The sequence below is a fragment of the Gossypium arboreum genome, chromosome 8 (assembly GCF_025698485.1).
Source record: "Gossypium arboreum isolate Shixiya-1 chromosome 8, ASM2569848v2, whole genome shotgun sequence".
Taxonomy (NCBI): Eukaryota; Viridiplantae; Streptophyta; class Magnoliopsida; order Malvales; family Malvaceae; genus Gossypium; species Gossypium arboreum.
The window spans coordinates 139252517-139267203 of record NC_069077.1 but is presented as its reverse complement, the minus strand read 5'-3'; the positions used below and the strand labels follow the sequence as shown (position 1 = coordinate 139267203).

General features: G+C 28.1%; 1 protein-coding gene and 1 long non-coding RNA gene across 2 annotated transcripts; one reads left to right on the top strand and one right to left on the bottom strand.

Annotated features, from left to right (window-relative positions):
• Positions 1 to 2879: 2879 nt before the first annotated feature.
• Positions 2880 to 4626, top strand: LOC128296462 (uncharacterized). Its single transcript, XR_008287074.1, has 3 exons — positions 2880 to 2973; positions 3459 to 3525; positions 4402 to 4626. It is a non-coding gene; the product is annotated as an uncharacterized LOC128296462 (long non-coding RNA).
• Positions 4627 to 9030: 4404 nt separating this feature from the next.
• Positions 9031 to 9991, bottom strand: LOC108469350 (zinc finger protein 2). Its single transcript, XM_017770240.2, has one exon. It carries the CDS (start codon positions 9660 to 9662, stop codon positions 9177 to 9179), a length of 486 nt encoding a protein of 161 aa, XP_017625729.1. The 5' UTR covers positions 9663 to 9991; the 3' UTR covers positions 9031 to 9176.
• Between the last annotated feature and the right edge of the window lie 4696 nt (positions 9992 to 14687).

Below are 14687 nucleotides of genomic sequence, written 5' to 3'. Positions count from 1 at the left end.
TTTTTATATTATTTATAAAAATATATAATACATCAAAATGCTAAAAATATTAAAATAAATATTTCTCAACAAATTAAAAATAAATTAAAAAACAATATGTATACTTAAATAACACTAAGGTAGGTGCAACTTAACAAGCAAACGTCTCTAAAATAGTAACAAAATTAACAATAAAACAAGAGTTATAAAAAAACAAGAAAATAGTAGCAAAAAATAAGAAAATAGCAACAAAACAGTAAAAGAAAAAATAGTTTTTTTTTTCGCATATTCAGGTCCAGTCGGGCTTGGGCCAAAAAACCCTGACCCAAGGCTTGACCCATTTTCTAAATGAACCTTATTTTTTTGTCCAAGCCCATTTTTCGGGCCTATATTTTTACCCAAACCCTCCCACTTTCTGGGCTGACCTTCAGGCCGGGCTGGGTGACCTGACCCATAGACGGATCTAATTGGCATAGTTTGATGTTTATTTAGTTAAATAGCACACTTTTATTGAATAAGTGCCCAGACGGTACAACTCTTACATCAAATGCCATTTGATATTTATACAGATGGGTTGACACTTAATTAAGTTTCTCAAAGCTATCACTCTTCAGGTTTGGAAAGTCAGTCAATTTGTAATATATTTTTAAATAGGATACATGCATTTTTGGATTAATATCTCTCTTAACCAACGAAAAAAAATGTTTCTTAGTTTGAAACACATTTTAAATCTCCTTATTTTATTTTTGAGAGCTCAAGATATGATTATTTTAATGAAGACAACACATGAATTTTCTATACATGAATAAATTGTGCATTTCAAGTTTTATATATTGATTATGTATTATGTGTTATATCTTTTGAATTTATTTATTTCAAATTTTAATACTTTGGATTAATAAGAGTTTGACTAAGTCTAAGGAGGTTTATATTACTTACTTTACAATATAGTTGATTAAGTATTAAGAGATTTAGTAATTACTTAGGGTTTAAGTAGGACTTATACATGCTTATAAATAGTTAGGTATGGCCGGCCACTATAATATAAATTATGCTTAATTTTTTATTAATAAAATACTCTAAGGGAGGTTTTTTTTACAAGACTAATTTCTTGATAGAGCTTTTGCTTCAATTTTTCAAGATCACGGAAGGGATTCATAATAACTTCATCTTGCCTAATTCAAGTCAATTGGAAGAGTTGACTAAGGGCTGATATAGTTCTTTGTTGGTGCAAGTTCACCAAAGGAAGCTAGGCTATCTACTCAACTATTTGTCATCAACACCATTCATCTTCTCTCTTCTTTTCATCAACTCATCTATAATCTTTTGTTTATATTTTTTAGTTCTTTAATTTTATTTTTATTTTTTATTGATTAATCAACTAAATCTTGTTGGAAATTTCGTATTTGAATCCAAAAAAATTGGTCTAGAAACTGCTCTTGCAAGAAGTCAATTAGGTTATAAGAAAGAGTCACAAACTTCGAGTTGATTGTTTAGGCTCATAAAATTCAATTCCAAACTTTTGCATCATCACATGCTAGTGGTTAAATGTACTTGTATTTAATTTGTTTAACTCATGTGTAAATCCCTTTAGAAACATTTTTCGTTTTATTTCTTATTCATGTTTTTCATTAATGATTTCTTTATTTATAATTATATAATTTTATAATTTTATATTGCTTGGTTTGTTAAATTAATATTTTAGTAAGTTTGAAAGGTCTTGTGTTCATGTCTTTTTGAAAACCAATGTTTAGGTAAAAAATTAGACTAAAATATGAATACATAATCATAAATGTATACAAGTATAAATATATATACTACTAAAATTTGTTACGCTCATGATTGAGTTTGAAGGGTCGCGATTTTCTTATTAAGTTAAAAAGATGACAAGTCCAATTAGTATACAGGCTAAATAAATGTCACTTTAATAAGTTAGGGATGTGCTTGTTGATGTGTTCTTCAACGACTCATTTGTATGTGTTGTCCACTCTACTCAAGAAGCTGTCTTTCCTTGTATAGGCATAGTTAGCTGTTCAACTTATACTACTTATATTATGTCACTTATGAGATGAACTAGAAATATCAAATTCATAAGAATAAATATGATCAAAATATATAAATAAATTGTTAAAAAAATATATCAAATCCGCATACGCAACAACATCTGAACATGAGCATCCTAAAGGGTAATCCACTCTCGGTGAACAATGCGACAATAGCACTCGTTCCTCCCAGATAAGTCAACCTTATAAAGATTATCGAGGTTACTTGGCTCTTTTAGAATTTCTTAAACTAGTCCAAATTGTTGTACAACTCGGCTAGTGTGATACCACTCGATGTGGGAGCATATAAGCATAAAAAATCCCTACAAAACTACTTTTGGCCATACAACAATAGTAATTGCATTATCCCAGTATGGCACCCATACAAATTGCAAACAATTATAATGAACATAGTTATATTATATTTATGATAATAATTATATTAATTATGTAATGGCTCGCTTTTCAACTATATAAAAAGTTTGATTTAGGACCAAATTTATTAAGTAAAATTAATAGATAATTAAATGAAATTAATTACGTGTTAAATACGGATTGGAAAGGTTGAATGAGTGAATGTAATTGAATTGAACCAGTTAATAAAAATAGCACAGGAACCGAAATGATTAGTGAATAAAGTGAAAGAAAAAAGATTTTTAAATTGATAAGTTCCTTAAACTGAAATTCAACAAAGGTTATATTAGCAATTAAACCATTTTAATTTCATGTTAGTGCTTAACTAACTGGAGTGTCATCATTTTCCACTAAGTGAATATTAAGTTAATTAAACCATTAGATTAGTGAATTAATTAACTTGTTAATTGGCTACATATATGCTTTGATAGTGGGAGAGAGCTCGTTTTCTCCCCCTTTCACTGTTAGTTAGAGAAAGAAAAGAAGCAAATTTTTCCTTTCATTTTCTCCATTGTCGTGCCATCAACTAGGAGGATGGGTGAGTTCTTTACTTTAATTTTGTGTAAAATTGTTGGTTAATAATGTTAGATTCTAGAAGCGCATGTCATAAATCTATGAAATTAATAAGTTTTTAGTTAGGTTTTCATTGTTAGAAAGTTTTAAATTTTGATATAAATAGCTTGAATTCATGCATGAATTTAGTTAAGTGATGGAAATATGTTAGAAATGTAATAGGAATTAAAGAATTTAGTTTGAATCAATTCATAAATAATGTATTGTTAAGGACTAAATTGTAAATGATAAAATTATAGGGTTTAAGAATAAATAATGATTGTAGGAAGTCTCTTTACTATATTTATTAAGCCGATTTAAATTTGATCTAGTAAATTGTGAAAAAGTGTTTTGGATATTAGGGTATATAGGGACTAAACCGAATAAAATCCATTCATGTATATAATGTATTTATTTGCATTTGAATTGTGTGATTAATGAATTTCCTATATTTGAATTGATTGTACGTAGCTAAAGATGACGTCGAGATGTCGAAAAACAAAAGAAAAGACAAAGTCGTCGACGAATAGCTAATATGGTTTGTGTTCTCATAATTCAAGTTCGTTAAATATCTCAATGTATTTGCTTGACTTGTTAAGTGATCAGAAATGGCAAACTATCAACTTGACTAAGTGATTTGTGATTGTTGGTATGTGTGATTCGTATGCATAGATGCTTTGTTTGATGATATATGGACATTAATAATGAAATTTTTCCTATTAATATTGTGGAATAGAGTTATGGGTATAGTTGACATGCTATAGGGTTCATTTGTTAGGTGGGAGTTTCAAAGCTTTAGACGTGTTATATTCAGCGCCTTATGTGTTTTACATTCAGTGCTATGTGCGGTTTACATTCAACACCTCGTACGTGTTATATTAAGTGCTTAATGTATGCTATATTAGTGTGATTGGCGGGATTGGTGCTTTATACCCGACTAGAACTTTGGTGCGTATATCAGTGTGTTGATGGACTGATCTGTGTACTCGTTCTTTAACTCGAGATAGTTAATAAGGGTTAATTGAATGCGATTTATAATAAGATACTTGAATTTTATAATAATGATTAAAAAGGTAACACTGCTTATTATATACATGTGAAACTAAAATGAGATAAAAATGTTGATATGTTATATGATTTGATATGTTAAATTAGATGCAAATACCTTGAGGGTGCATCGAAAAATATATTGAGTAGTTAAGCAAAGCATAGATGTGAACCAATTGACATGATAAATGAATTATTGGTATATACGTATCCTTGATGTTAATGTTAAAATGGTTGGTTAGTTAACTCGAGTTATCTTGTTACTTACCTCTGTTTGATTTTGTTATGTTTATAATTAAATTGAAATTATGTTATCAAAACTAAACATACTTTACTCAACTACGGATTTGTTTGTTTCCTTACGCAGCTTTCGGATAAAAGCTATAAACGTTTCGTGTTCAAGCATTTAATTCTCAAACTTAGCTCAGAACCCATTAAGAACCTATTTTGTACGTATATATATGTTTTGAATTCATATGGCATGTACCTTGGTTGGTGACTTGTTGCCTAAGCTAGTTATGGCACTTTTGGTTGGTAAGTGACCTATAATGTTATTTTGGTTGAATTTTATCTCTTGATTACTAGTTAATTATGCTTGATTCTGTAAGTTTGGATGTCCAAATTGGTATTGGTTTAGTAATGATGAGTTGAAGGTTATGATTTGGTAATGTTTGAATATGTCTAGATAGATTAATTGGATCAATATGTATTGTGGTAAGTTTTAAGTATGTTTAGGTTCATTTGGTTAAGGCTTTGAACAATCAAAAGTGCAAGAATTTGACCATTTGGTCACTGAGTCTCGAGACCATTAGAACAAATTTCATGAGACATAAATGTATAGTCTTGAGACAATTGATCTTAAGTCTCGAGACAAGTGGTCTTTGTCTCGAGATAGAGGTGCATTGAAGCTAAATAGATATTTCCTTGCTCCAGGTCTCAAGATAGGAACTGTTTGTCTTGATACATCTAAACATCGAAGCAAAAATAAGAAACCATGAAAGGTTGGTCTCCAAACTTAGTTTCAAGACAAAAGAGACCTTGCCTCGAGACACACTCTTTAGGGTCTCAAGACAAGTAAACATCGAAGCTAAAATTTTCAAAATAATCTATGGCCTGTCTCGATATATGAAGTCCCTTGTCTCGATACATAACCTTGATTTTTGATAAATTAGTTTGGATTCATGCCCTAACTTGGTTTCGACTTAGCATGACCCTATAATTAATGAAATAAGATCTTAAACCTTATAAATGCATATGAAAGATTTTATTAAATGATTTATTTGTTATGCTATTGGTAATTGTGAATTGAATCTAGTGAAATTATGTTAAAATAGTCTGAGTTACTTCGGCAACGTAATGTGATGTTACATACTCGGATTCGATGATTGGATCAAGTGTGGGGTTTCACGAATTAAATACAAATATAAAAGCAACTTACCTATTAAAATGCCTGTTGATTAATTTGAGATTGAATCTAAGGTTATTTTCATAATAGATATGACCCAAATTACTACCAAATTTATACAAATATCAAATGTAAGTATTAATATAAAACATATAACGTAATACATTCCATAATGTGATATATCAAGTATGATAATATTTTTACCTTCTCGTAAAAAGGAAAAGTGTATGGCCAAGAAGGGATAAGTGCTAACCACAACAACTACAACCACCCACCCCTTTGCCTGCAAAAGTAGTCAATCATTTATTTCATTAATCTCAATTCGCTTTGCCCTGAAAAAGCTCTATAGAGGAACAGCAAAGCCGTTAACCCTTAGTTGTATGTTTTTCCCAATAAAATTAGTAAGTAGTGTGAGATACATGAAGTGAATCGCACTACCAAACTTTTCTAGCATCAACATTCCTTCGATCATGCAAAGTGTGTACACTTTGACATATTGCTCAATCTCAACTTCATGTGCATTAGGTTGAAGCACAATGGTTAGGTTTTTCAACAGTGTAAATTTCATCTGACACCCATCAAAATCAGTCTCTTTTGGAATATGACTAACAATATGAAGAATACGAAGTGTAGATCGAAAGAAGTTTCTCCTGCAACCACTCTTCCATTAACTGAAAGGCTTGTTAATAAAACTATATTTTCTAGTGTTGTTGTCACTATGCCACATGAAAAATGGAAAGTATGGGCCTCAAACCCTTTATCTTTCAACTAACGTGACAAGAAACTTTAGCACACGCTAAAAATAATTCATTTGAGATAATGCATATAAAAAAGTCTTGTTTAAATTCAATTTACTCGTTTTAAGACACCAAAATATAGATTATTACACACTCAAAAAGCTTATCCTCAAACTATTAATACTTGCAAAATTAAAGTTTAATGAAATTTATTAATAACAAAATTTTATCATGATTGTGACAATGAAGATTGAGTCGATATTAAAATCTCAAAATCATTTTATAATCCTAAGTTTCAAGTTACAATTAGGGAACTTTAGGAATTCAATAATTAATTTAGGGTTTTATTATTGTGTGAGAAAAAAAAAGAATGGGGTATTTATTGGATCACCTTAGCATCTGATTTTCTAATTATTTAATAATTTGATTAGGGTCCATTATTGGGTTATAAGATAAATATGAAATCAATTAATTTGATTTCACGTCGAGATAAGCTCATTTGAGTAGTAGAACATCTAGAGTCGTATTGAAAAGACATTAACATCTATGAGAGGTTCCATATGTATATTTTATCATACATCAAAAAGACATAAAATTTTGAAAATTAAAAACTCACATATTTGTGAATAAGTATTAATTCAATTGGTATAGACATTATTGTCAATGCAGGAGAATATAAATCCAAGTACGTTAGAGCGTATTATCCTCTTATTTATAAATTGGGGTGTGGCTATGAGTAATTTTAGACATTGTATCAAAAAGAAAAAACTAGATCTATAATGAGATTATTCAAGAAAAAAACACAAGATTTCGATATCACTATCAAATAAATAATAATAATAAAACACTTTTCTAAAATCAAACTCAAAACGTAAGTAATTTTTTTGTTGTTGATTAGAAAATCCATTAAAAAAGCCATTCTTTTTTAGTAGGAAAGTTTAGAGGAGCCAACTCCCAAATGGTGTACATTTAGCAATTTTATTCGTAAGTATTTTCGAGAAAAATTGAAACAAAAACAAGAATAAAACAATAAATAAGCAAAAAAAATAAAGTTAATATACTATTTAGTATCTAGATTTAACTCTAATATTCAATTTAATACTTAAATTTTATTTTAATATTCATTTTGATAAGTAATCACGTAATTTTGTTTAGTCTGAATACTAAATATAATTAAGAAGTTAAACTCAAATTTCAAATTGAAAAAGAAGCGAAAATTTAATATTAATGACTTTGGAAAGTGATTAATTAAATTAAGACAGTGATTGGACCCCTAAGGCATACATTACGTCTAAAACTGGCCAGCTAATATGTTGACGTCATTCAAATGCTTTTTTAAATTTGAATCCTCTTTTAAACTTTGATTGAAGCCCCATCAAATCAAGAGAAAAGCAAGTGATTACATAAATTTGGTCTTACATTATCTCAAACTAATTGCTCTTATCACTTGCCCTATATAGACATCTTAATTATTGACCTTACACTTCATTCGGTACACTTAGCCTTTATTCCCCCTTCATCATTTCTCATTACCAATTTTCTTTCCTCCCTAAACCCTTAATATATTTTTTAAAAACATTTTTAATATTATGCATATTTATTTTACTATTTATATTTATAATTTAAGGTTATTTTTTTAATAATGTTATCTCTAAGATTCAAACTTGAATTATTCTTTTAGGAGTGTAATGTATCTTACCATTATACTTAACCATTTATTGCTTGAGTAAAACTTTCAAATTACTGATAATTACTTGATAAATTAATTCGCTCATCATATCATAGACTTAAATCATTCAAAGAAAGAAAATTCTACCCCAATGCTTTTCACAAAGAAAGAAACACTTCCAAGTTAAAATTTGATTGAATTAATTTATATAATTTTTAAAAATATCATTTAATCTATATGAAATTCAAATATTTATATCCATAATCTCTTTTCTATTCTAAAACCATAATTTTCTCTTTTTTTCAATGCTCCTTATATTAATTGATACATGTATAAATTCAAAAGCATTTAAACGTGTTTTATATTTCGATTTAGAGAATTTTTTACTAACAATTTTGTATAATCATGTATTTACTTTGCTTCTTTCAAAAAATTTATCATTTTCCCTTATTTATAAAGCATTTAATAAAAAATTGAACGTTAGATTTAAATTATATTATCTCAAAACTCATAAACAAAATTCAATTCAAATTTTCTGCATTTAATGCTAAGGTTAGAAAGTGATGAGTAGGAGAAAGCAATGTTGAAGTTTTTATTTTTAACTGGAATTTAGATTTCAAAATTTTAATTAAATTTTTTAAAATTTTGATTTAGATTTTCTAAAATGGTGCAAATTAAGTGCTAACACATATTCTAAAATTTGAAATTCATATATATTCATGATATACATTTATTCATAAAATATACATTTTATTTTATAATTATATAATAAATTAAATCTAAATCCAAATTCAAATTTTAAAATGCATATTCTAAACAAATTAAAGGAATTTGATACATGCACCCACTCTTAAACAACATACATGGATATACTTGCATGCACCTTTTAAAAGTCCTTTAAACTTTACTTTTCAACATATTAAAGAGGATAAAAGATAGCAAATTTTAAAAATAATAATTAAAATTTATATAATATTACCTATTGAGTGTTAGTTCGATTAGCATGAATATTGTTCTTAATGTAGGAGGAAGTGAGTTCAAATATGCCAAAACGTATTATCCTATTTTATATGGGTTGAAAAAGGGTTACAGGTAATATTTTATAACTCATTATCTTTATCTAAATCTTCGAACTTTAACTAGTAAAATAAAATGTTATTTGAGAAATAAAAAAATAAAAAAAGCTTTATGATATGATTTAAATGAAATAAAAGTTAGACACAAACGGGATTTAAATGATGATTGCACAAAATAACACTAAAAATAATTATTTTGCATTGAAAAATAAAGGTGACATTTGATCAAAATTATGTTAAACCAAAGTGCAATTTTCAAAGTCTTAGAGATAAGTCAAGGTGGCTAAACTCGTCTTGAACATCTTCAGGCCGGTAACCCTTGGACGACCATGAACCCATCATCCCGTCTCTAGGACCATAATTTATGTCTCTCCTTCCATACCCTATTTCTCCGGCGAACCTACCGGCTCGATGGTGTTGTTCGAAAGTCGCGACGTGTGACTGCATACGTTGTGGATGGCTGAAACCACTAAGACTAGACCCATGGATTTGAACCGAGGAGCTTAGCTCTCTACTTTTCTTGGCCAAGGTTCGTTCTAGTTTGTGTGCATTTTGGTGACCACCAAGTGCTTGTGAACTAAAGAACTTTCTTTGGCAATAGTTACAAGAAAAGACTCGTGGTTCGGTAGTCGTCGGACTATTGGACGACGATGATGAAGACGATGGCTCAAGGGCAAGGTCGAGGTTGAGTTGATCGTTGGGGAGACTTAGACGAAGAGAAGTATTAGGTTGATAATTCATTATAAAAAGAAAGGGAGTTTATCAAACGAGTTCAATGGTGATTAATGACAAATGAAGAAGAAGAAGAAGAATAGGGCAAAGTTTTGTAAGATGAGAAGGGAGTTTGAGAAAGGATTGTGAAGTGTTGGTTATAAGAGGAATGTAAAGGTATTACTGTTGAAGCAACTACAAATAGTGAGAAGAGTAAAAAAAAAAAATTATAAAGGGGGGGATGGCCCCCATTGAGTGAGTTATGTGCAGATAGCCATGGAGGAATCAAAGTATTGTCGCCTCCATTAACGGCAGCATTTTCTAATCTTTTGTCGGCCCAGGGAAATCATTTTCAACTCTTTTTTTCTTCAATTATTCAGCTTATATGTGTGGTATTATATGTGTACTGGATACTTCTCTTTAAATTCCCATTGGGTTACGGAGAAACTAGCTTCAACCCTTGGGTTTAAGTCTTGTAAACAAAAAAAGTAATGTTGGGAAAGTTTTTCCCATTTAAATGTTTGATGCAAGATAATTTCGAATATAATCTGGACTTAATATAACTATGAAATATTGAATATATTGAAGAATATAAGTATAATGTAAGTACGAGAGGAATTATGTAAAATTGTGATTGCACATTATCCATATATCTTTTCAATAGGAGAATGACAAATCAGATTTTTTCAATTGATTTTTAATTTTTTTCTCCTTAAAAAAATTTAAATTCAACTAAAAATGGTAAAAGTGATAAAGAGATTCGTCATTTTTCTATTGAAAAGGGATAAGAATAACGTGGAATAGTTTCGTATAATCCTTTCTGACGTGCTCAAATCTCCAAATTAGTATATCTCTTTAAAGATGAGATTGATAGATTTATTTTTAAATATGTGAGAATATTACATTTGAATTATTAAATTTCAAGATGTCTGCCTTGTTAATGCAAGCATAATTCGCTTAAATTATTCATATTTATATCACCAAACAACTCACTCTCTATATACACACAAAATAAAAAGGTTGTTAAATTTTAAAATAATCACCTAATACTAGTATTTTATTGAGTTAATATCACATTTAATCGGGTTATCAGTTCAATTATAAAATTATAAAATATTTCTTATTTTAAATTATAATTAATACTATTATAATGATATTTTATCTTTTCATGTATACTTTTATATTATTTTTAAATAAAAAATTTAAAAATATAAACATCCAACATATATTTATTAATAATAAAATACAAATTTATTATCATTCTACAAATATTCAATATTAAATAAATTTATAATAAAATAACATAAATATCTTTTATTACAGACATCATAGACGTGATAAAATCTTTCTAAAATGTAGACAATGTATGATACATATACATGTGACAAGAAAAATAGTTAAGAAATATATTTGAAAATTGATATAATAAGAAGTTTATTCTTTTTATTAGGGTGTTCAACTTCAGTTATAACCGATAGAATCAGTTTAATTTGGTTAATTGATCGGTGGTTGAATTTAGTTTGATCAGAGTTCGATTAATAATTTTTAAAATTTCAGTTATAGGTTAATTCGATTCAAAATTAAGTAATTAACTAAATTTAATAATTAATTAATATCATGTGTTAATTTCAAGACTTATGTAGTGTTTCAAGACATAAAATTTTGATTAATTCGGTTAATTTTCAACACAAAATTATATAAATTTTGGTTAACCGATCAAATTAACCTAAATATTTTGATTCGGTTAAAAAATTCGATTTAATTAACAATTAAAAAATTATACAATTCGATTAATTCAATTAATGCTAATTCGATTCGGTTAATAATCGAACCGACCATTTGAACACTCCTAATCTCTACTATCAAAACAAGGTTCCAAGACAGACACAATTTAAGTAAATATAAGTTTGTCAATGGCGCGACAAGAATGGAACTCAACATGTGTTACCAACCTTCCTTTAAAGGCTTTCTGTAAAAGTTCAAAATGTTGGAAATTATGCAAACCAAAATTAGATATTCCATAAAAATAATTTATATGATATTTAAAATAATATAAATTTCATATATAAATTTATTTGATGTAGAATTGAAGTCAACCATTAAAATTAATGAAGAAATACATCACAATAAATTGAATTTGGAGGAGGTAAAGAATTTCTATTAATTTTATGTCACTAACCGTAATAGATAAAGGGATGATTAATTTATATATTTTATTAAAGTAAATAACTCAATTATATTCTAATTTGGGTTCATAAATTTGGACTAAAATCTTATATTTTTCCACTTAATCCGATGCAATAAAACAAATTTTAATAGTGAAAACATTTTGTGCGAATAAAAAATTTAACATTTATCATTATTATCATATTATAATCAACCGCGAATGTAAGTTATGACGGTTGTAGTTTAAGTCAAATGCTTCTTTCAATATATTATAATATTACAATTCAATATAATAGGTCCTTAAGTAGCATGTCACGCCATAATCACTACAATATATCATAAAGACTTTTCTATTGCAAAATTTTTAAATAATTTATGTGCATATAATCATAACAAACGGGAAAAACATAGTAGCCAAGCTGAAAAGGCCACGTTATCATAAAATACCATCCATCCATCAAGACAACCAAAACATGTTCAATGTACATGTTCTTTTTAGAGCGTGCTTGGTTGGGTGGGAAAGTGGAGGGATGGGAGGAGAGGGTAGAAAAATGGAAAGAAAATAAACTTTGAGTATGCTTGATAGGGAAGAAAAGTAGGAGGAAAGAAAATGGCAGAGATAATCATTTTTCATCCTAATACATAAAAATCAATTCTTCCAAATTGGAAAGGTGAGATGAGAGAAAATAAGAGAGGTGTATGATAATTTAAAATTATGCATTTTTCAAATGTTTTATTTTTTTTTTCATTTTTCAACTCTATCAAGCAATAAATGAAAAGAATTTCTTTTTCTTTTTCTTTTTTCATCTTTCCTACCAAACACACCTATAGGGAAAAAATTATGTCGTTTATCCTTCTAGTTTTTTACCCTTTAATTTTTCATCCTTCCAATTAGGGCTATAAACGAACTGAGCTTGAATGAACAAACCTCTATTCATGTTTATTTGTTTATTTTTAAGCTTGTTTGTGTTCATTAAGAATTTTAAATTTTTGGTCATGTTCGTTTATTTAAAATTATGTGTGTTCATATTCGTTTGTTTAATGTTCACGAACATGTTCATTTAACTTAATCGAACATGTTCACAAACATTAAACGAACATGTTCACGAACAATGTTAATAAATAATAAACAATCAAACAAATAATAAATACATATATACACACACATATATTGTTTAGATATAAAATAGTCAAATATTAATATTAATAATTATACTGTAAATGAAAAAATACAAACCAAGATAATTTTATTAATATATACTAATGGAACAATAAATGAGTTTTAAGATAATTTCATTAATATATACTAATGAAATTTTTATAAGAAAATATCATTAATAAATAATCGAGCCAATAAACAAGCTTTTAAACGAGTTTTTAAACGAGCTTGTTTGTAAACATAAACGAACCGAACACACCTGTGTTCATGTTCGTTCGTTTATTAAACGAATATAAAAATTTTGTTCATACTCGTTTATTTAGCTTAATAAACGAACATAAACGAACGTTATACGAATGATTCACGAACAGTTCATTAAACATTCTGTTCATTTACACCCCTACTTCCAATTTGCTTTCCACCAAAGCCTAAAGATATTATGAAATCCACCAACCAAAGACATAAATTTTCAATTTATTTTCTCTCCACTTTTCCACTCTCACCTCACATCCCTTCACTTTTCCACTTAACCAAACACACCCTAAATGTCTTTAGTTGTAAGCCTTTAGTTAATAAACCTATAATCATAAGATCAAGTCTAGTTTGCTAGCTCTATATACACTCCTTGTTCTTTTTTTTTTTAAATTTTTATGAACTTTCGTCTTAACAACAAAATATTTTAATTGCATATGTTTTGCGTCTTTCAAATATTTGACGTTCTTAGAGAAAAATATTATTGAAAAATTATCACAATAAATTTTCAGCGAGTTGACAATGATGTCAACTACCTCAAATCTTGAAATTACGTTCCACAAATATAATGCATGAATTGTAGCCTCAAAATATTCCATAAACTTTACTTCATCATAGATGATGCCATCACACTTTGTTTACCACTTGCTTCCACAAACTTTACTACCACAAAACTCTATTTCCATAATATGTCTCATTCAACAACTAAAAACAAAAAAGTCAATAGTGAAATTTATACTATTAAGAGAAAAATCTGAATTTGAATGTACATTTACTTCCAACTAATTGGATCTTCAATACATAAGTATGTAATTATTTTGTTTAAACTACTCATAATAGAAGCATAAGGAATTGATTTCATTCCTTTCCATTTCACATCATTATTTAGGCATTGCATGAGATTAAATTTATCCCCTTTTTGTATAGAAATAATTCATATTGAACAATCATGCATATTAAATCTCTCTAGAACTCATTCAATATAGTTTTTTTCTAAAATAACTCAAACAACCCTTATGATTCATCACGAAATATTTCAATTTCTATCAATAACATACCTCTCCTATGCCTTATTTCAATGTTGTTTGATAGAAAAACTTTTTTTCCCACGAAATATACTTATATTTTGTCAACATATAGAACTAAGAAAATGAACTTGCTCCTAGTGATCTTTTGGCATATACACTAATCAATTATATTTTATTCTAAGCCAAAAGAATTTTTTGTGTGTGTGAAATACAAAAAAAGAGGAGGACAAAGTCTTAATAACAATACAACTAGCGCGATTCAAACCCAGGCACCACCTAGGGCGATGAATACCCTGGCCATCAGGCCAACTCACAGTGTTCAAAACCAAAAGAATTTATGATATTATTGAACTTAGGCTTTGCTTGGTAGAGTGGAAACAAAATTGAAAAGATGAAAAATTGAAGGGGTAGAAAACTATAAGGATGGAAAACATTATTTTTTATTCTTTC

Bases quoted from the DNA above. Each gene is read 5' to 3' on its own strand.
- LOC108469350 (XM_017770240.2), bottom strand. From the start codon at position 9,662: ATGAATTATCAACCTAATACTTCTCTTCGTCTAAGTCTCCCCAACGAT.